This window comes from Thamnophis elegans, chromosome 4 (genome assembly GCF_009769535.1).
Source record: "Thamnophis elegans isolate rThaEle1 chromosome 4, rThaEle1.pri, whole genome shotgun sequence".
In the NCBI taxonomy this organism is placed as follows: domain Eukaryota; kingdom Metazoa; phylum Chordata; class Lepidosauria; order Squamata; family Colubridae; genus Thamnophis; species Thamnophis elegans.
The window spans coordinates 123,825,262-123,845,523 of NC_045544.1; the positions used below are offsets into that span (position 1 = coordinate 123,825,262).

General features: G+C 44.3%; 1 protein-coding gene across 3 annotated transcripts in view; it reads left to right on the top strand.

Moving 5' to 3' along the window:
- Window positions 1–11,365: 11,365 nt before the first annotated feature.
- Window positions 11,366–20,262, top strand: part of SH2B2 (SH2B adaptor protein 2) — a 70,700-nt gene continuing 61,803 nt past the window's right edge. For all 3 annotated transcript variants that reach the window (XM_032216392.1, XM_032216391.1, XM_032216393.1), the window contains exon 1: window positions 11,366–11,603. Coding sequence is in view for 2 of the 3 variants with exons in the window: in XM_032216391.1 (XP_032072282.1) it covers window positions 11,587–11,603 (17 nt within the window). In the remaining variant the exon portion in view is untranslated. The remainder of the gene's footprint in view (window positions 11,604–20,262) is intronic.

Genomic DNA, 20,262 nt, shown 5'->3' on the forward strand with positions numbered 1-20,262 from the left:
TTTTAAGAGTTTTGATCCTGTGGTTTCTCTAACATGATGTTGGCATTTATCTGCTTTCTCAAAGTACAGATACAATTTACGACTGTAATTGGGCCTGGCAATCGTGGCTATAAGTTGGGATGTCGTAAAATGGGTCACCACATAACCAGATCTGTTTCTATTACTTTTTTTGCAGTGGTCGTAAAGCAAACCCATTGTTCACTATGGGCTTTTATCTTTTTTTGCTGGAAACTGCAAGTAAATACCAGTTTCCAGCAAAAAATATTGCAAATCACAGTGACGTGATTGCAGGTCACAGCAAATGGCCATAAATTCAGGCATGTTGCCAAGCACCCAAAATGTGGCCTCATGATTGGGGCAGGGTGGGGTGGGGGTTGGCCATTAGGCATTCAGAACATAAATAGCCTTGGGGGAAGGGTCCATCATAAATTCGAACAGCAACTAAATGGCTGTCTGTAAATCAAGGATTTCCTGTTGTTGCCCCCCAGCGGCCAGCAGAGCTGGTGACAGACTCAGACAGTGAGGAGTTTGGGGAGGAACATGGGCCAGTCCTGAAGTCTGGGGAAGGCTCTGGTGAGTACTCTGCCTCGGAGGCAGAGATGGGGCCCTGGCCGTCCAATAGTTATTAGTTGCCTTCAGAGTTGGAGATCAGTGGGGCAGAAGAACAGCTGGAGCCTGTTCCCAATGTGCGCATGTGCAGAACTATGAGGAGAAGGGAACAGTTAAGGAACAAGAGCCGACTCAGGAGCAAAGGGACAGGTGGATGGTGAATGGCCCCTCCCATAGGGAATAAAAGAGGAGCGAAAAGGAAGTGGCGTTTGAAGGAGACAATTAGTTCGCTTAATTAGTGTGAAGATTTGTTTATGACTCTCAGAGACTCTTTGCCTTTTCTTGTACAGCATTGGGTTTGGAAAATATCGGCCTGGCAGCTCTCCAAACTCGATAAGGTCCGTGGCTGTAAATTCACCCTTGAAAGACTGTTTGCCGGGACTTTGCTGGATGTGAATGAGAGGAAATTCACCCTTGAAAGACTGTTTGCCGGGACTTTGCTGGATGTGAATGAGAGGAATTCACATTAGCTTAATAAAAAGAGGTTCTGTCAGGACAAGGAGTCTGCTTCGTGATTTTATGAAGCCTAGGTCGGAACATTACCTGTATTTGGAATGGTGTTTCCTAGCCTTGACATTCTCCAATTAGATTGGCTATGTAATGCATTTCTGAAGGTATCTGAATGCACTGTGCAAAAAAAGAAAAAAAGAAAAGGGTATTTAGACCAAGAGAATTGGAATATTTGCTATTTCAGTTCTACAAAATGCAGGACAGTTTGCAAACACACGCTTGCAATAATATGCCTGACATTTTGGTTTTGCAAATTGCAATTTGGAGGAAAGAACAAAAGTGCTTTGAGGCTAAAACTATTACTAGCCCGTCATGAAAGTTTGTTGACCTGAGAAACAGGAAGGAAATTAGGGAAAAAATAGTTCTGTAAGTGGATTAAAGGACATAAACTAGTAAACAAACAAGCGAGCTTGTAGATTTTGTCCATAGCAGGAGAGAAATTGTTGAGGACAAGAAGGTTTAATTTTTTCAGAAATCGAGGGTGGGAGAGAAATCATTATTTTTTGTCCTGTATCAGACTGACTTTAAAAGGCAAGCATCATAAACAAAACATCTGGATAGCCTCAGTCTTTTTAAACACCTCAGCTGATTTAAGATTTGAGATAATTCAAAAGCATGCTGGCTCTTTTGTGAGACTTTTGGTAATTTTAAAACTAACCTACATAAATGTTGAAACTGTTGCCCACCATTTAGATCAATGTGCCTTTTTTTTTAGTTAACTGTTTCAGTGTGAAATGAAATTAGCTTCAGCCGCTTAGTAAACAAATTTGTTCATTCATGGAAGTTTCAAGTCTTCGAAACAGAAGTTGGAGATCTTCCTTCTGATCCAGAACCAGCTGCAGATGGGTGGTACGACCTTATCCAGTTTTCATACCTGATTTCTTTTTTTTCCTTTTAGTACCTGGCAGGTCATTTGAAAGTGATGAAAGTTAGTGTTTTCTGCTGCAACTCTCCTGCATTTGTGGGTGGCTTTACCCCACCATTGACACATAATCTTGCTTCTCCTTGACTCCTGATTCCTGCAACCATTGCTTTCTATGTGCCTGTTTTCTCTCCCACCCCCAAAAATGAGTGAGTCAGAAGGTAGCTGTGTGAATCTATTGTCATAAAACTATAATTTAGAGCCTTGTGGCTACCAGATTCCTGAAAGATTCAACTAGAATCCTTGGTGGACAGAGGACCAATTTGTAAGTTTCTGGAGAGCAGAAAGTACCTCCAACTTCTAAGAAATGCTATTCCATCTCTGTAACCAAAGGAGACATATTGAAATACTGAACTGACCCACTGAACCATTTTAACCATCAAAGACATCAATTCATTATCTCCCTGCTGCAAAGATAACAACCTTTATGGCCCTTAATATACTTAGTATGTCAACCTATTCTCCAAAGCACAAGAGGTCAGGATAAGAAGTAGCAGGTGGAAGATCCAACCTACTGTAGAAATAAGGAGAAATTTCCTGCTAGTGAGAACAACTAATCAGTGGAACAGCTTGTTTCCAAGCTGTGAGGGCTCCACATTACTGGAGGTTTTCAAGAGGCTGGGCAGCCATTTTTCTGGGATGAGTGCTGAAGTGCTAAAAGGATTGCGCAGAAACATCGCACACAGATGTGGACGCTCGTCGGGGCCACACTCTGGAAAGCCGAACTTCCAAGTTCTAGCGCACAGGCGCGCCCGACGATCAGCTGGCCAGCATACATATGCAGGCCAGTTTTCATCACTGCCGCATGCGCGAAGGGATCACGCTCCGGAAAAGCCGAATTTCTGGATTCTGACATGCATGCGCACCCAAAAATAGCCGGCTGGCACACATGTGCATACCGGTTTCCAGCACTGCCGCATGAATGAAGGACAGCTGATTGTCATGTGCACATTTTCCTGGGGCTGGGGAGGACAAAAACTTTGTTTTCTTACTGGGTAGTTTGCAGGCGGTCCCTTAGTTCCAGCAAAGCTGGAGCCCCCCCCCCCCCCCCCGGTCAAAACATTTCGGTGGGTATGGCTTAGTGAGGGGGTCATGTGACTGAGTGTGCATGACATCAAGTTGGCCTCACCCACTCAGTCACATGTCCCATCTAGCCACGCCCACTGAACCTAAATGTTGAGCTCAGTGGTAGTCATAGGTCGAGGACTGTCTCAGTGGTGGGATTCAAAAATTGTTACTACCGGTTGTGTGGGCATGGCTTGGTGGGTGTGGCGTGGCTTGGTGGACGTGGCAGGGGAAGGTTACTGCAAAATCCCCATTTCCTCCCGATCAGCTGGGACTCAGGAGGCAGAGAATAGATGGGGGTGGGGCCAGTCAGAGGTGGTATTTAGCGGTTCGCCGAACTACTCAAAATTTCCGTTACTGGTTCTCCAGAACTGGTCAGAACCTGCTGAATACCACCTCTGGACTACTTGTATTACGATTAGCATGATTAGCACTGGCAGAATAAATGTTAGCTGAAAGTCTAGAAAAGGAATAGCCAGCCCTGTTAGAAGGCAAGAAGGCAAGCACAGGTTGCAGCTCATGCTTGCTCTGCCTGTCAAATGCACTTTTAAATGATTGACAGCCAGTATTGACATTTTCAGTCACCTCAAATGGCTGCAAAAGGATGACACTTCAAGGGGCTGTTATTCCACAGCTTTTATTTGCAGCATTTGCATGCTGCCTATTGCAACAATTCCAGGTGGCTTTTTGCTTTTGCCTTTCCTTATTACAAAGAGCATTTTGCTGAATCATGCATCTTCCTCTCAGCGAAGTACTGTCTGCGCTGAGCCATTGATCAAACTTTCCCTGCTCAGTTACCGCCCTCCTCTCCCTCCCTCCCTCCCTGCCCATGCAAGAATTCCTTTCCCATTCATATACATTTTTAAAGAGAAGAGCAGAGCGATCAATAGGCTCTTAGCCTGAGATTTCATTAAGGATTTTTCGGCCCTAGTATTGATTGCCTTTCTGTGGGGCCGTGGAAAGCACTGAAGTCTGATAAATTCAGGAAGCTAATATTCTGCAGTCTGCTTGCTGTTCTCATCCGTTTACCTCTGGACCCCTCCCTCCATTTTCTGCTGCGCATAAATGACAACTGGAACTTTTTATCAATTGGGATTATGCGAAAAATCTCGACCGTTTTGGAAAATATTTTTCGGGCGGGGGCAAGATGGGTCAAAAAAGTCAAGATGGCTCACACGTCTGTACAATCAGTCCCTATCCTTTTTTCACATTCACTATTTTTTTTATTAGCTGATAATATAAGATACACAAATACAAAAGTCGTAGGAAACAAAAGGGAGAGAAAGGGGAAGAGAGAGGTGTGGAAGAAATGGGGGGACTCCCTCTGTTGTGAGAGGATAAAGCTGTGATGATGAACCTATGGCACGCGTGCCATAGGCGGTGCGTGGAGCCATTTCTGAGAGCCTGCAAGGCGCTGACCTGTCAGCTCCAGTGCGCCTGTGTGTGCTGGCCAGCTGATTTTTGGCCTTGATTTTTGGCTGTTTTTTCAAAAGTCGGAAAATGGGCCGACTAACTCCGGAGGGCCTCCGGGGAGAGCGGGGGAGGCTATTTTCACCCTCTCCAGGGTCCAAGGAAGCCATGTGTGCATGTGTGGGGCAGTGAGGTTTTTTCCACACATGCATGCTCAGGGGGCATGGTGCAGGGGGGAATTAAATTATGGGGTGGGCACACCAGCTCGCGCCATAGCGCACACACATACTTTTGGCACCCGACATGAAAAAGATTCACCATCACTGAAATAAGGCATTAACATCTAACCTCAACTTTTTACTTTTCCATAATAGTATAAACTATCAATTTCTATAACAACTAATCAATCTAATCAGTAAAACCCAAAATCAACGTTTCAATTCTTTCCAGCTCGAGAACAAAGTCCAGATCCTTTTATGTGTAAAAAAAAAAGGGGGAGCGCTTTGACCTCACAATCAAAACTGCTACCTTGATTTTTTGACTCCCATGGTGAATCTTATTGAAAGTAATATACCCACAGTCCTTGACTTATAACCATTCATTTAGCAACCATTGGCAGTGTAGAAGAGCATAGGGGGGAAAATGACATATAGAACCAGTATTTCAAATATTGAAAAAAATTAACAATATATTCCCCAGAAGATAACAATTGAATTTGTGGGAGTATCCCTAAAATGTCTCTGTCTCGGAAATAACTCAAGATCCAGATAATCCTCGCTTAGCGACTGCCCCATTTAGCAATTGTTTTACAATAACAATGGGGATGAAAAGATAACTATCTTCACATCTATGTCCTTCGTGCGTTGGCAAAGTAAAGCAAAGCTGAAGTAAGAGCGTAAAATCATGATGATTCAGTTAGCAGCCACTTCACTTGATGACCATTGGTCATAAGTCGAGGACCATTAAATCAAAAGGATTTGATTGTGATCGTAAGCCTAGAACTACCTATACAGAGGATTTTATTGGTTCAGGTGAGGACTATTTATATATTACAACAATTAGAAAAGTTAGGGTTAGTCCTGACAATTTATAACCAGTACCTGCTCCAGGTTATCTGCATTCTTGCTTAGCCAATTCTAACCATCAGACTATGAGCTCTGGGTTCAGCATTCAGGTTCAAGGTAGGATTATAGGTAATCCTTCGTTTAGTAACCCACTTGTTCAGCGGCCATTTGAAATTCCAACTGTGCAGAAAAGAGGTGGTATTCAGCAGGTTCTGACCAGTTCTGGAGAACCGGTGGCAGAACTTTTGAGTAGTTCAGAGAACCGGTAAATACCACCTCTGACTGGCCCTACCCCCATTTATTCTCTGCCTCCCAAGTCCCAGCTGATCGGGAGGAAATGGGGATTTTGCAGTATCCTTCCCCTGCCACGCCCATCAAGCCACACTGCACCCACCAAGCCACGCCCACAGAACCGGTAGTAAAAATATTTGAATCCCACCATTGGTGCAGAACAAGGGGACTTATGACCCATTCCTCATTGTTGCAACAGTCAACTATTCCCCACAGTCACTCCATTATTATTCGGGTGCTTGGCAACTGGCTCACAATCATGAGGTCATAGGTCATGTGATTGGATCAATGTCAGGGTTCCAAGTAACACCCCTAACGAAAGAAGACTCTGAGGTTTCAGTTTCCTCAAAGTTCCATTTTATTAGAGATGCAATATTGGCACATCTGGGAAAACCCGAATCTGAAAGTTTCCAGGTTTTCCCCACCCAAATGAAAGTCCAAGCCCCTGCTCAACACCCACATGTCCATCACATGGCCCAATCAGGCACCATCCCAACTGGGGATGCTTCCCAGTCACGCCACTCCAGGTGCAGGGCAGGATGACCTTGACTCTCTGAGAAAGGGATGTTATTTTGACTATAATCTATCCCACTCCATATAACCCCCCCTCCAAATTCCCCACAGCATTAAATGTGGCAGGCCTGAAGGCCCAATGCAAAAGATGACACATTTGACAATCTTCACTGCTGGCTTCCGTGAGGAAGTCAATGGGGAAACCAGTAAGAGGTTACAAAATATTTTCATCAACCACGTGAGATTTGCTTAACAACAGCAACTCAAACTGACCCAACTGCTATTGTAAATTGGTGTGTTCACATGCTACTCTTGATAACTGCATGACTTAGTAATAGAGCTGCTGATCCCAATTTCCACCGTTAAGGGAGGACTAACTATACTCATATCCAGTGGTGGGTTCCTACTGGTTCGGAATGGTTCAGCTGAACCGGTAGTGGTTTGGCAGCCTGGGTTGCTGGAACCGGCAGCGACCCAGGCCTGCCACGACCCCGAATCGGTTCTCCAGGCGGCACTGTAGGTGCCGCCATCTTGTTTTTCAGTTCTGCACATGCACAGAACTATTTTAATTGCACTGTGCATGTGCGCAGTGCGCACGAGCGACCTGGTAGTAGTGCCTGCCGGAACCCACCCCTGCTCATATCCCTAAGTGTGGTTTAATGAAAAGAAGGACTGGGAGTGACATGATAGCAATGTTCCAACATCTAAAGGTTTGCCGTAAAGAACAGGGAGTCAACCTATTCTCCAAAGCCCCTGAAGGCAGAAGAAGAAGCAACAGAACCAGTCAAGGAGAGAAACAACCTAGAACTTAAGGAGAATTTTCCTGACAGTTAGAACAATTAGTTGAAGAACTTGCCTCCAGAAGTTGTGGGTGCTCCAACTCTGGAAACTTTTAAGAATAGATTGGGCAACCATTTGTCTGAAATGGTATAAGGCACTTATGGCGAACCTTTTCGGCACCAAGTGCCCAAACCAGAGTGCGCGGGCATGTGCGTGCATGCCCATGCCAGAGCGCTGGAAATCCAAAAACCAGCTGGCCGGTGCGCATATGCCTGTTTTTTTATCATTTTTCAGGCTGTTTTCATGCCATTTTGGCGGGCGTTTTGGGGGCATTTTCTGGCTGTTTTTCGAGCCATTTTAAGGACATTTTTCAGCACCCGTGAAGACCAGCTGGCCAGAAACCAGAAGAGCAACTGGTGACCGTGCATGTGCCCACAGAGAGGGCTCTGTGTACCAGCTCTGGCACGCGTGCCATAGGTTTGCCATCACGGTATAGGGTTTCCTGCCTGAGCAAGGGGTTGGATTAGAAGACCTCCAAGGTCCCTTCCAACTCTGTTATTCTGACAATTAAGACCCTACTTTGTAATGAAGACTGGGTTTCTAATCTCTGGCTCCTCCAAGTTAAAAGACTCAGGAATCAAAAAGAGAAAATGCTCTGCTTTGGATTCTGCAGAATGGTCAGAACAAAGCAAGCTAGATTATATTGGATTACATTATTAGCATTTCCATAAAGTGGAAGCAATTCCAGATTCTCTTGCATTAAGTGGTCCAAAATAGGCAGGATAAAACCATGACAAATGTTTGTTTTCTGCAGAGACAGTATCAAGATTCCTTTGCCCCCACCCAAAAAAATGTCTAATTTATATCTCTTCCAAAAAGGCAGCATGTTCTTCAGACATTAAAAAAATACCGTAAAGTGATTCAGACATGAAAGTGCCTCCTGATATCCAATTAAAGCGTTCCTTGTTGGTTTGGAATTGTAGTTTAGTAGCAAATATATGCTAATAAAATCCTAAAGAGGAGAAGGCAATCTCAGCATGCAGGTGTCTGATTGCAACCTAGGTGGCTGATAGGAATAACAATCTGAAGCATCAGATCGCTCTCTCCTGGTTAGGCGTATTTGCTTGAACCCAGCCAATACGGAGAGCATGGGCATCCAATCTTGCAACCTTAGGACTTGTGGGCTTCAGCTCCTAGAATTCCCCAACCAGCATAGCTGGCTGGCAAATTCTGGAGGTCCACAGGTCTTAAAATGGCTAAGGTTGGACACCCCTGGGGTAGGGCAAGCCAGAGCCCATCAGCTGAATATGGACAACAAACCACTATATTGTAACCCTTGACCCCAACACTGTGCTGTCAAAACTCAATGCTTTTAATGAGAGGAAATCCAACCCCCCCCCTTTCAAAATGTTTCCCTTGAGTATCACACTCCACTGGTATAACCTCACTAGACCATTAACTTAACCTATTTGTGGTCCTCCCAGGCATTTTGAAAAGGCCGGCCTTCCGTCCCCTGAAAGCATGTCCATTCCTCTTTAGTGCCCAGGTTTCATCGGAGCTTTTAATGCAGTCTCCCACCCCCTTCCTGATTTCTACCCATTTAGACTAGGACAGTGTTTCTCAACCTTGGCTACTTGAAGATGTCTGGATTTCAACTCCCAGAATTCCCCAGCCAGCGAATGCTGGCTGGGGAATTCTGGGAGTTGAAGTCCAGACATCTTCAAGAGGCCAAGGTTGAGAAACACTGGACTAGAATCATCAGCTGCTCTTCATTGTTGCAGCCCTGTTGAAGAAGTTACAACTGTTAAAATTGTAAATTATGCACTTAAATTTTAGGAAACAAAATGGTTGTCCTAAGTCAGAGGTGTCAAACTCACATCGTCACGGTAGCGTCATGTGATGTATCTGGACTTTTCCCCTTCACTGAACTGGGCATGGGGGTGGCCAGCACATGATGCATCCATGCAGGTATGCAGATCTATCCCATTATTCCACTATTATCCTTCGGGGCAGGGTTGGGAATTTCTATGCCATAATATGGTGCTCTCCAAATGTGCAGGTAGTCCTTGAACTTACAACTGTTCATTTAAGCAACCATTTGAAGTTATAATGGTATTGGAAAAAAAACTACATATGACCACTGATTGTTCTTATAACCATTGCAATGGCCCTATAGTCACACGTTCAAAATGTATTTAGGATAGTTGGATTTAACAATTGTGGGGAAAAGGTTGTAAAATTGGACATAACTCTCTTAAAGGTAAAGATTCCCCTGCATATGCGTGCTAGTCGTTCCCGACTCTAGGTGGCGGTACTCATCTCCATTTCTAAGCCGAAGAGCCAGCATTGTCCGAAGATGTCCTCGTGGTCATGTGGCCGGAATGACTAAATGCCGAAGGTGCATGGAACGCTGTTACCTTCCCACTAAAATGGTCCCTATTTTTCTACCTGCATTTTTACATGCTTTCGAACTGCTAGGTTGGCAGAAGCTGGGACAAGTAATGGGAGCTCACTAGGCGCTAGGGATTCGAACCGCTGAACTGCCAAACTTTTGATTGACAAGCTCAGTGTCTTAGCTACTGAGCCACCACGTCTCTTTACAATTGCTTAGCAATTGAAATACTGGTCCCAATTGCGGTCATAAATCAAGGATCACCTGTATTAAAATTTAACTGCCCCAATTTCTAGTGATTATGGCCAGTTTTGATACTAGGAATTCTAGAAATTGAGGTCCAATGCATTTGGAGCAAACTAGGTTAACCATCATGTTCTACATCATGAACATGAATCACCCCACAAGGCACCAGAACGCATTTCCGTCCAATACAATACTAAGCATCACTGGTGCTTAGGTACCTGGGGGCGGGGTAAACACCTGTGTTCACAGTTTGCACAGCCAGGTCCATGAAGTTTGCATCTGCACTCATGTAACATAGCGCCAAAGAATGGAAGCCTTTGAACTATGGTGCTGGAGAAGACTCCTGCAAGTTCCTTGGACTGCAAGGCGATCAAATCGGTCAGTCCTAGAGGAGATCAACCCTGACTGCTCTTTAGAAGGCCAGATCCTGAAGAGGAAACTCAAGTACTTTGGCCACCTAATGAGAAGGAAGGCCTCACTGGAGAAGAGGCTCATGCTGGGAATGATTGAGAGCAAAAGAACAAGGGGACGAGAGAGAACGAGGTGGCTGGATGGAGTCACTGAAGCAATAGGCCTGAGCTTAAATGGACTCCAGGGGATGGTAGAGGACAGGAAGGCCTGGAGGAACGTTGTCCATCCGGTCACGATGGATCGGACACAACATCAAAGGTACTAAGCTGGTTTGGTTTCAATCACAAAAAGATTTAGCCAATGTGTGGCTGACGGATGGCAGCCCCCTTTATTGCGTCTTTGGAAATTATCTCTGTGTCACAAAAAAACAGAATATTGACCTCCGTGTGAGTGAAGGAAGCAAACCATCTGCCAGATAAGACTGGCTTTTCTTGGCCACTTCCGCCTCCTAACCAGATCAGGTTTCTCAGCAAGGACCCTGGAAGGAATCATCACAAACTATGGTAGATTTGGAATGGAAACATTGACCAGAAACAGGAGGCCAGATCGAGGCTTCTCTGGGATCCACGAAGAGTCTCCTTCATCTTCAAAAACAGTAGCAACGGCCCATCTCCAAGAAGCCAAGATACCCGTCCTGGCCTAAAGTAGTTCACCGGGTTGAGTTGGGCCTTTCCCCATTGCCTCTGAAAACAGAGACTTTCACTCCCATTCACATTGCAGGAGAGAAGGACCATTGGCACCCGTTTGCTTGCAGTTTGTACAAATTGTCCAGACTTCCACATAAACCCTTCCTCCAAGAGATTGAAGCAGTATACCAGAGGTCCCCAAACTTGGTAACTTTAATACTGGTGGACTTCAACTCCAGGGAATTCTGGGAATACACGCATGAAAACTACCAAGTGGGGGCTGCAAAAATCCGGACGACCACCAGAGACAGCGGTGTGTGTGCGCCCTCCCGATTCAGTGCAGCCGCTCCATCCCGTTAAACCGCCTCACGGTTTTTTTTTTTTAAAAAAAAGGAAACTCGGCCCCACTTGGGTTTAATGAAGGCGGCACTCTGCACACGCCCAGAGGACCTCCCCGCTTTTGTAACCAAGAGGCACACTGGAGCGGGAGCGGCAAGCGGGCTCGTCGTCACGTGACGGCTTTCTCTTTCGCCGCCCGCCGGTCCCTTTAAACCCTCTTTTAGCCGCGAGTTGGGAGGAGACGGAGGGAGGCTGGAAGGCGGCAGCGGGGGCGCCCCTTGTGCCGCTTGCTTCTCGGAGCGCTGTGCGCGGCTTCTTCGCCCGAGTCTCTCCGGCCGTCCTTCCGCCCTGACTCAGAGGCCGCTAAAGGAGGAGGACCGAGACGGGAGCCCCCCCACCCCACCGTCCATGCCTCTCCAAGCCGGGTAAGAAGAGCTGCGCCCCGCTCCTCTCCGGCCCCTCGCGTCCTCTTTAACCCCCTCAAACCGCCTTCGGGTCTGGCTCTGCTTTCCCCGCTTCGCCTTTGCCTTTTTGCAAAGGGGGAAGTGTGGGGCCGGGCGCCCGCGTGCATAGCCGGACTGCCTAGCCGCGGGTTTCCCCTTCTTTCTCCCCCCGCCCCCGACCTGTTTCCATTGGCAGCGCCTCGGTTAGTGAAAGCTTTGCACCCGCAGAGTGCAGAGCTTTTACGGGTCCCGGCTTCGAACCTCTTCAAGCCATTCTCCAGACACGCGCGCGTGTGTGTGTGTTTTGCGTGGCTGTTTGTGGAGTTGTTGAAGGGAGGGGTGAGTACGTCCCACGCTGCCCCCACTCCCCCATCCTGCACATTCCCACCCCTTCCTTTCGGTTTCCCTTGTTCTCTTCGTTGCTTAAGGATCTGGGGAGTGTAGGTGGTCGTTAAGCCGGATATTTGGAGGTGGGGTGGGAGGGGAAGAGAGATGTTATTTTGTATTTTGATTTGTGGCTATTTTTCCCTCCCCCATCATTTTGCTTTTGAATAGCAAGTGTTTTCCTTGGGGGGGGGGTTGAGAGAAAGATGCACGCAACCCTCCCTTTCCCTTGTATCTTTATAATTTATATCGTTTCCTGATTGCTCATTTGTACCCTATGAGTATCAGTAAGCGTTGTATCTTTTTATTCTTGAAGAATGCATTTTATTCTCCTTATGCGGCGCCTCGGTTAGTGAAAGATTTGCACCCGCAGAGTGCAGAGCTTTTACGGGTCCCGGCTTCGAACCTCTTCAAGCCATTTCCCAGACACGCGTGTGTGTTTTGCTTGGCTATTTGTGAAGCTGTTGAAGGGGGGGGCGGTGAGTACGTCCCACTCTGCCCCCACTCCCCCATCCTGCACATTCCCACCCCTTCCTTTCGGTTTCCCTTGTTCTCTTCGTTGCTTAAGGATCTGGGGAGTGTAGGTGGTCGTTAAGCCGGGTATTTGGAGGTGGGGTGGGAGGGGAAGAGAGATGTTATTTTATATTTTGATTTGTGGCTAGTTTCCCCCCTCCCCCATCATTTTGCTTTTGAATAGCAAGTGTTTACCTGGGGGGGGGGTTGAGAGAAAGATGCATGCAACCCTCCCTTTCCCTTGTATCTTTATAATTTATATTGATATTGTCTCCTGATTGCTTATTTGTTCCCTATGACTATTAGTAAGTGTTGTATCTTTTTATTATTGAGGAATGTATTTTATTCTCCTTATGCACACTGAGAGCATATGCACCAAAGACAAAATCCTTGTGTGTCCAATCACATTTGGCTAATAAAGAATTCTATTCTATTCTATTCTTTCGTGCAGCATCAGGATTCTTTGCACAGACACGGATACACACAACATTTAGCTAGATCCACCTTTTCCATCTTCCTGGTGGGAAGGCTAATAATTTCCCCTGTTTCTGTGAATCGGGCAATTCCTGAGAGAAGCTCATGAGTCTTAATGGAAGCAGGGAGTCATTCACAAGAATATCCGAAAATGCCAGGGAGGAAGGGATGGGAGGGGGAATCTCCCTTTGACCTTTTTTCTCTATGCTTCCACCTGTGCCAATGGCTGGCTGGCTGGCAGGCTTCAGAAATGGCATTTGTCCCATCCTGATGGCTGCCTGACTGATGGATGATTGTTTGGCTGGCTGGAGGCGGGTTTGTAAATGGTTCCGGATGGGGCTGCACGTTTCTACCCGCCTTCGGTTCTTAATCAATGGGCTTCCTTATTAATGACTCGCCAAAGAAGCCACGTGCTGTGTCTCTTCTGTGGTTAGATGGGAGTTGAGCTGGCGGCTTCAGACAACTGGTAATGGGTGTCACGAAGGGACAGCAGACTATGGATGATCTGATGTTATTGGATTATTTTAATTGCCAGGGAGTTGCTTGTGGGATTTTTCTGCGGGGGAGGGCAGAGGGCGGGTGCTAAAATCGCCTTGAATCTTCCCTGCGGAAGAGACAATATTCACTTCTCTGCCTGGAACAGCAAAATGGCTTGGCCCTCTCATTGTAGGTGTATCTAACTGTGCAAGGAGCGTTTTTATGCTGTGTGATTGGATGCAGGGAACCCCTTTACTCAGAGACCACAGCATCCCCTGATCTTTCCCTTCGACTTCCCACCTCCCTGCTTTTCAACCCGCACCTTGCTGCATTATTTATTTACTAGCAAAAAGGGCCGTCAATATGATTGGCTGGTCTGTGCAAGACGGTGCATTGTAGAAGACCATATGTGTGCACGCGCATTTGTGTGTCTCCCTACGATGTGCTCTGCATGCAAACATCGTCCATGGAAGGTAGAAGTCAGTGGGGTTTTTTTGCTGCAATCCTGAGTTCGTGCACTGCACAGAGATTTCATTTCCTCCCCGGAAAGGAATCATGAGTTTTAACTCTCTTTTAAACGGGGAAAAAAAAAAGCCACATTTAGGAATTCTGCTTGGATAAGGTAAAATTAGATGCTTTTAAGAAGTGAGCTAAATTCTGTGGATGGATTCCCAGATCTCTCATCTTTTGGGACTGTGAGTTCTAGTCCTGCCTTAGGCATCAACAATGGCTGGGTGAACCTGGGACAGTCTCTCTCTCCCTCTTTCAGCTCAAACTACCTCACAGGATTGTTGTGGGGGGGGGAATAGGAAGAGGAAGGAACATTAGGTATGTACACTGACTTGAGTGATTTATAAAAATAATACAGGTGTGATATTAATAGTCATTCCGTAAGTGGAGATATGGGCAGTCTCTAAATATGATACATACATAAATCCTTAATTTGGGAATACATTTCTACTCTAAGTTAAAGGAGCTTATTGTTGTGTGTAAAAAAAAGAAAAACAGGATTTTCTGTCCCTTAAACCTGGAGAGAGGTTGGATCAGCAATGGGAAGTGAAGAATGGGCAGCTTGCCCTCCCTCTTTCTGAATTATAGTAGCCTGGGGATTGCCTGGTGGGAAAAGAAATTGGACTTCAGGATCAATGTTTGTTGCGTATTGTGGATGAATCATTGATCGTCATTTGAGAAAATATTGACTCCTGTTGGCAAGTGGTTCGCCTTTTGTATTAGATTTAAAAGAAAGAAAAGGGCCAAACAGATTTTTGAAAAAGCAGGTGTGTGTTCTATCAATGTATTACAGGTAAATCTTCAACTTAAAAACCAAAATTGAGTCCAACTTTTAATTATTAAGGCAGCACTTAAGTTATTTTTGCCCCATTTTATAAGTTTTCTTGCCACACTACAGTCATTACGTGAATCATTTGGTCATTAAGTGAATCTGATTTTCCTCCCATTTGACTTTGCTTTTTGGAATCCGGCTGGAAAGATTACAAATGGGGTGATCACATGAGCCCAGGACTATGCAACTATCATCAATTCATGGCAGATGCCTGAATTTTCATCATGTGATCATGGGGACGCTACAATGGTTGTAAGTGTGAAAACTGGCCATAAGTTAATTTTTTCAGTGCCCTTGTAACTTCGAATGGTCACTAAATGAATCGTTCTAAGTTGAGGACTATCTGTAGTTGCAGGTCTGCGATGCCAAAACTCTTCAAGTAATTCATAGAATGGCAATAAACTCATAAAGTCACCTACATATGAGTTGGATAGCTATATAAATTTGCTTGATAAATCAGTTACATTATATAAAATACGACATCCATTCTTAAAGTAAGAAATAAAAAAAGCAGCATGCAAGAAAACTCATGTTTTCTAAAGACCGGAGGGCTTACACTGCTTTAGATTTCTTGCAGCAGCAAAGAGGGTGGTAGGTTTTATAACTAATCTAGTAATCTAATAATAGTTTTCACTTGGTCTGCAAATGCACAACCTAGTTATCCCAAAGGTGCTTTTTCTAAAAGACAACTGGACTTTCTTGGTTTTTTTTTTCCTTTGAAAACCTACTAAAACAAAAAAACATCTTGAATGAGAAGCGAAATGTTTTCAAAGAAAAAATAAATAAAGTCCAGTTGTCTCTTGGAAAAAGCACCTTTGGGACAACATGATCTGGATGATTTATCCAAGTTGTCCAATTTCTCAATTAGGGGGCCACCACTGAAAAGACCATGCAGCAGTCTTCCCCAACAGTGTGTCCCCCCAGTATATTAAGACCACAATTCCCAGAATTCCTAGATCAGTATTGGTTAGGTTAAGCCGCCAACCACCACTACAGGCAGTCCTTGACTTACGACCACAATTGAGCAGCAATTTTTTTGTTGCTAAATGAAACATTTGTTAAGTGAATTTTGCCTATTTTACAACTTTTCATGTACACAGTTGTTAAGTGAATCACTGCAGTTGTTAAGTTAGTAACACAGCTGTTAAGTGAATCCGCCTTCCCCTTTGACTTTGCTCGTCTGATGGTTGCAAAAAGGAATAACATGACCCCGGGACTCTGCAACTGTCATAAATATGTCAGTTGCCAAGCGTCAGAATTTTGGTCACTTGTGGATACATGGGGGATACTGCAATGGTCTGTGAAAAACAGTCATAAATCACTTTTTTCAGTGCTTTTGTAACTTCAGATTGTCACTAAATGAACTGTTGTAAGTCGAGGACTACCTGTACTTCTTTGGGACTTGAGTCTGCCTTGCTGCTGTACCTTGTGTCAGTATGGCCCAACTGGAAGAGTTCCAACCCAATCAGATCAGATAAATCCCTTTTTTTATCATCATACGAGTAGAAGATTTCTATTTATTTATTTGCATTCTACATTTACGATTTTTTATAAATAACTCAAGGCAGTAAACATGCATATCCAACACACCTTCCTCCTCTTATTTCCCCCACAACAACCAAGAAAGAGTGACCCAGCTGGCTTTCACGGCTAAAGTGGAATTTGAACTCACAGTCCCCCACTTTTTAGCCTGGTGCCTTAACCTCTACACCAGGGGTGTCAAACTCATGATGTTATGGTGGTGTCATGTGACGTATAGGGACTTCCACCCCCTTCGCTAAACTGGGAGTGGGCGTGGCCAGCGCGGGATTAATCCGGCCTGTGGGCCGCGAGTTTGACACCCCTCCTTCTAGAACAAACTGGCTCCCTCCAGATCTTTAAGAAATTTGCTCATTTTGTATTCCTTCCCCTACCGTTGATGGAAGCAGACTTCTATCTCCTACTTGATAGAGCCTTCCACTAAATTAATATTAGACCCGCCTAATGATTTGGCAGTGCCAGCTGAGATAGTTAAGTGGTCTAGAATTTTAGATTACATCGGGGAACACTCAGAAGAAAGGAAAAAACATAGCAGAAGAAACAACATAACATACTCCTATTCCTCAACTAACCAGATCTCTTCATGACTGCATGAATATAAGCATCTTAATTCTGTGTGCCTCTGTATCAAGTTACTTCTGAGATTCATTTTAATTTTGTTACCCACCTGTGCTTCCAAGAAGCTTGGAGAGGATGGGTAATTTTCTCTTTCAATCCCTAATTTATGCTTCTGGGAAAGGATGACAGTAATGGTGTCAGAATCGGATCACTATATGGGGATTTTAATCTGGAATCCTTAATCCCAAATTTTAGCCTGACATCTTAACTATTTGTTTTGGTCCAAAATCTGCTCAGGTGTCACTTTGATTTGAAATCTATTTTGGCTCAATAGAGGTTGAGTTGCTGGTTTGAGCTCCCAGGAATGTAGTTTTACAGAAGGACCATTTTAATAAGACAATTTAAAGTCACCAACTGGAGTGGACATAATGGAATAGCTCAGGGGTGAAATTCAGCAGGTTGTGACAGGTTCTGGAGAACCGGTAGTGGAAATTTTTAGTAGTTCAGAGAACCGGCAAATACCACCTCTGGCTGGCCCCAGAGTAGGATGGGAACGGAGATTTTGCAATAGCCTTCCCCCAGGAGCAGGGTGGGAATGGAGATTTTGCAGTATTCTTCCCCTGCCACGCCCACCAAGCCGCGCCCACAGAACCGGTAGTAAAAAAATTGAATTTCACCACTGATGTTGGGAAAATGCATTGGGGCCCTGAAAGAGATGGAGGGAGAGGGATTGTAATCAACAAAACATCAGTTTTCCTCTCTGTGAAGTCTTTTAGTTAAGAAAAAACCTTTGAACAAGAGGTAAACCTATAGTGATTTTAAAAAGTGGCTATATCTGAATGAATCCTCCCCGCAATATCTCATGAAATTCTATCAAATGGAAACCTAAGGTTTTGCCAAAACACAGTATGGGTTGTACTTTTCTCCAAAGCACCTGAGGGTAGAATAAGAAGCAATGGGTGGAAACTAATCAGGGAGAGAAGCAACTTAGAACTGAGGAGGAATTTCCTGACAGTTAAAACAATTAATCAGTGGAACAGCTTGCCTCCAGAAGTTGTGAATGCCCCAACACTGGAAATCTTTAAGAAGATGTTGGATAGCCATTTGTCTGGAGCGGTATAGGGTTTCCTGCCTAGGCAGGGGGTTGGACTAGAAGACCTCTAAGGTCCCTTCCAACTCTGCTATTGTATTGTATTGTATTGTCCACGATGTATAACCAGAATTAAGTCCAAAATTTCGGTTGATAAGTCAGACATTTGTTAAGCGAGTTTTGCCCCATTTTACAACCTTTCTTGCCACAGTTGTTAAGTGAATCACTGCAGTTGATAAATTAGAAACCCGGTTGTTAAGTGAATTGGGCTTCCCCGTTGACATTGCTTGTCAAAAGGTTGCAAAAGGTGATCACATGCGCTTAAGACACAGCAATGATCCTAAGTATGAACCAGAAGTTTGATCACACGATCATGGGAATGCTACAAAGGTGGTAACTGTGAAAAATGGCCCTAGTCACCTTTTTCAGTGCAGTTGGAACGGTCACAAAATGAACTCTTGTAAGTTGAGGACTACCTGTATGAACAATCCTGCACCAAGGCCTATGCATGTTCAGCCCTGTGCTGTAGGACAGGCAGTCAGAGATCACTTATCACATTTCAGAGATAAATGCAGCGCTGTCATTTATATCATTTACAGCAAGTAGCAAACTTCACGGCTTGGGCACACCAGAAGTTATACATCTTTCCCAGGGATTTTCTTTCCTTTCCCTTAAGAATTGAGCCCCTCCATCAATCTTTCATACTTGGAAAATGTCAGACGGAAAACAAGGACTAAAATACTAGGATCCAATTCAATTTATTAAAAAACTAGTCGCTAACCCAGCGTTGCCTGGGCATTTATTTTTAGGGGGAAAATGTCCGGATCAAATGTAATTTCTAATGTTGGATTTTCCCCCTTACCAGAAGGAGCCCCCTTGTGGAATACTGTGAAGCCATTCCCATTGGAACTCCATGCACTGTATAGTAGAAACCATTTTGCGGCAGTACGGTAGAAGTCATTTTAAGGTACAGCAGGCTGTATCTTAACAGAACACACACCCTGGGGGGTTTTAGGGGTGTCTTGCCACCATGGTATTTGTTTCCAGAGAGTAAGTCATCTGTGTACCAAGTTTGGTTGAAATTGTTTGAGGCGTTCCAGAGTTATGCCAGAACACATGCGCACGCACGCACACACACACACACATCTTCAGATAGATAGATAGATAGATAGATAGATAGATAGATAGATAGATGATAGATAGATAGATAGATATGAAGAAGAATATAGATTCTAAAAGAGGGAAATCAGAAAAGGCCAATTTCACTTTTAAAAACAAGATCAGACACAACATAGACTTAATTTTCTCATTTTATCATCAACTTCAACTGTTGAAAATATTATTTATTTTATTTATTGAATTTATATGTTGTTTATTACAAAGCAATTCCCTGGGACCTGTGCGAGATGTGGTCTTTACTTTCTACCAACTGCTTAAAGACAAGACAGTTTGTGTATCACAAGATTTTTAGGAGAGTAACTAGCTTCCGAGGAAGGAAATAAAAATTAACCTTGAACAATCTGATCGGACAGCTTCTGGGACACACATGTATACCACCTGACAGTAGGACAAAATTTCGGCATGTTTTAATTCGGCATTTTAATTTCGGCATCTAAGCACCTCCTTTCAAACAATTAAAGCATAATAGTTTTACAGGTTTGATAAAATAAATCAAAACTGTTTCAGAAGCTGCTTCATGCTATCTCTGCAAATGCAGATAACCTCTACGGTCATCAAGAAATCATTTCTGAAGCAGCCATGAAGCCCCAAGAGAGATACATGTCTTGACATTCTAAAGCCCCCCTTTCAAAAGATTTATGCAGCTCAAGTTGTACAGGCATAGGCAGGCTGAGTCATCAACATTGCCCTGGGCTGTAATTCAGAATGGGTTATTAATTTAGTAGAAGGCTCTATCATGTAGGAAAAAGAACCCTGCTTCCATTGGTGTAGGGAAGGGCTCCAAAATGTGCAAATATCTTAAATATCTGGAGATAGCACTGCCTAATACAGAATTGCAGGCTAACAATGATTTGACGTCATTCATTGAGAGGTCATGTCTTGTGTTAAGCTATACATGATCAAGGTCTTCTGAAATTCATTGGTGCTCCAGAATGGTCTTTCTTGAGCTGAAAGGATGTCAAGACGTGTATCTCTAAAGTAGATGGTGATCCAGACTACATTGGAGGCACTAATGGCAATTGTTTGATAGAAACTGCTTAGCATGGATTATTTTTTTTCTGTGAACCCAGATAATGATGGTTTTT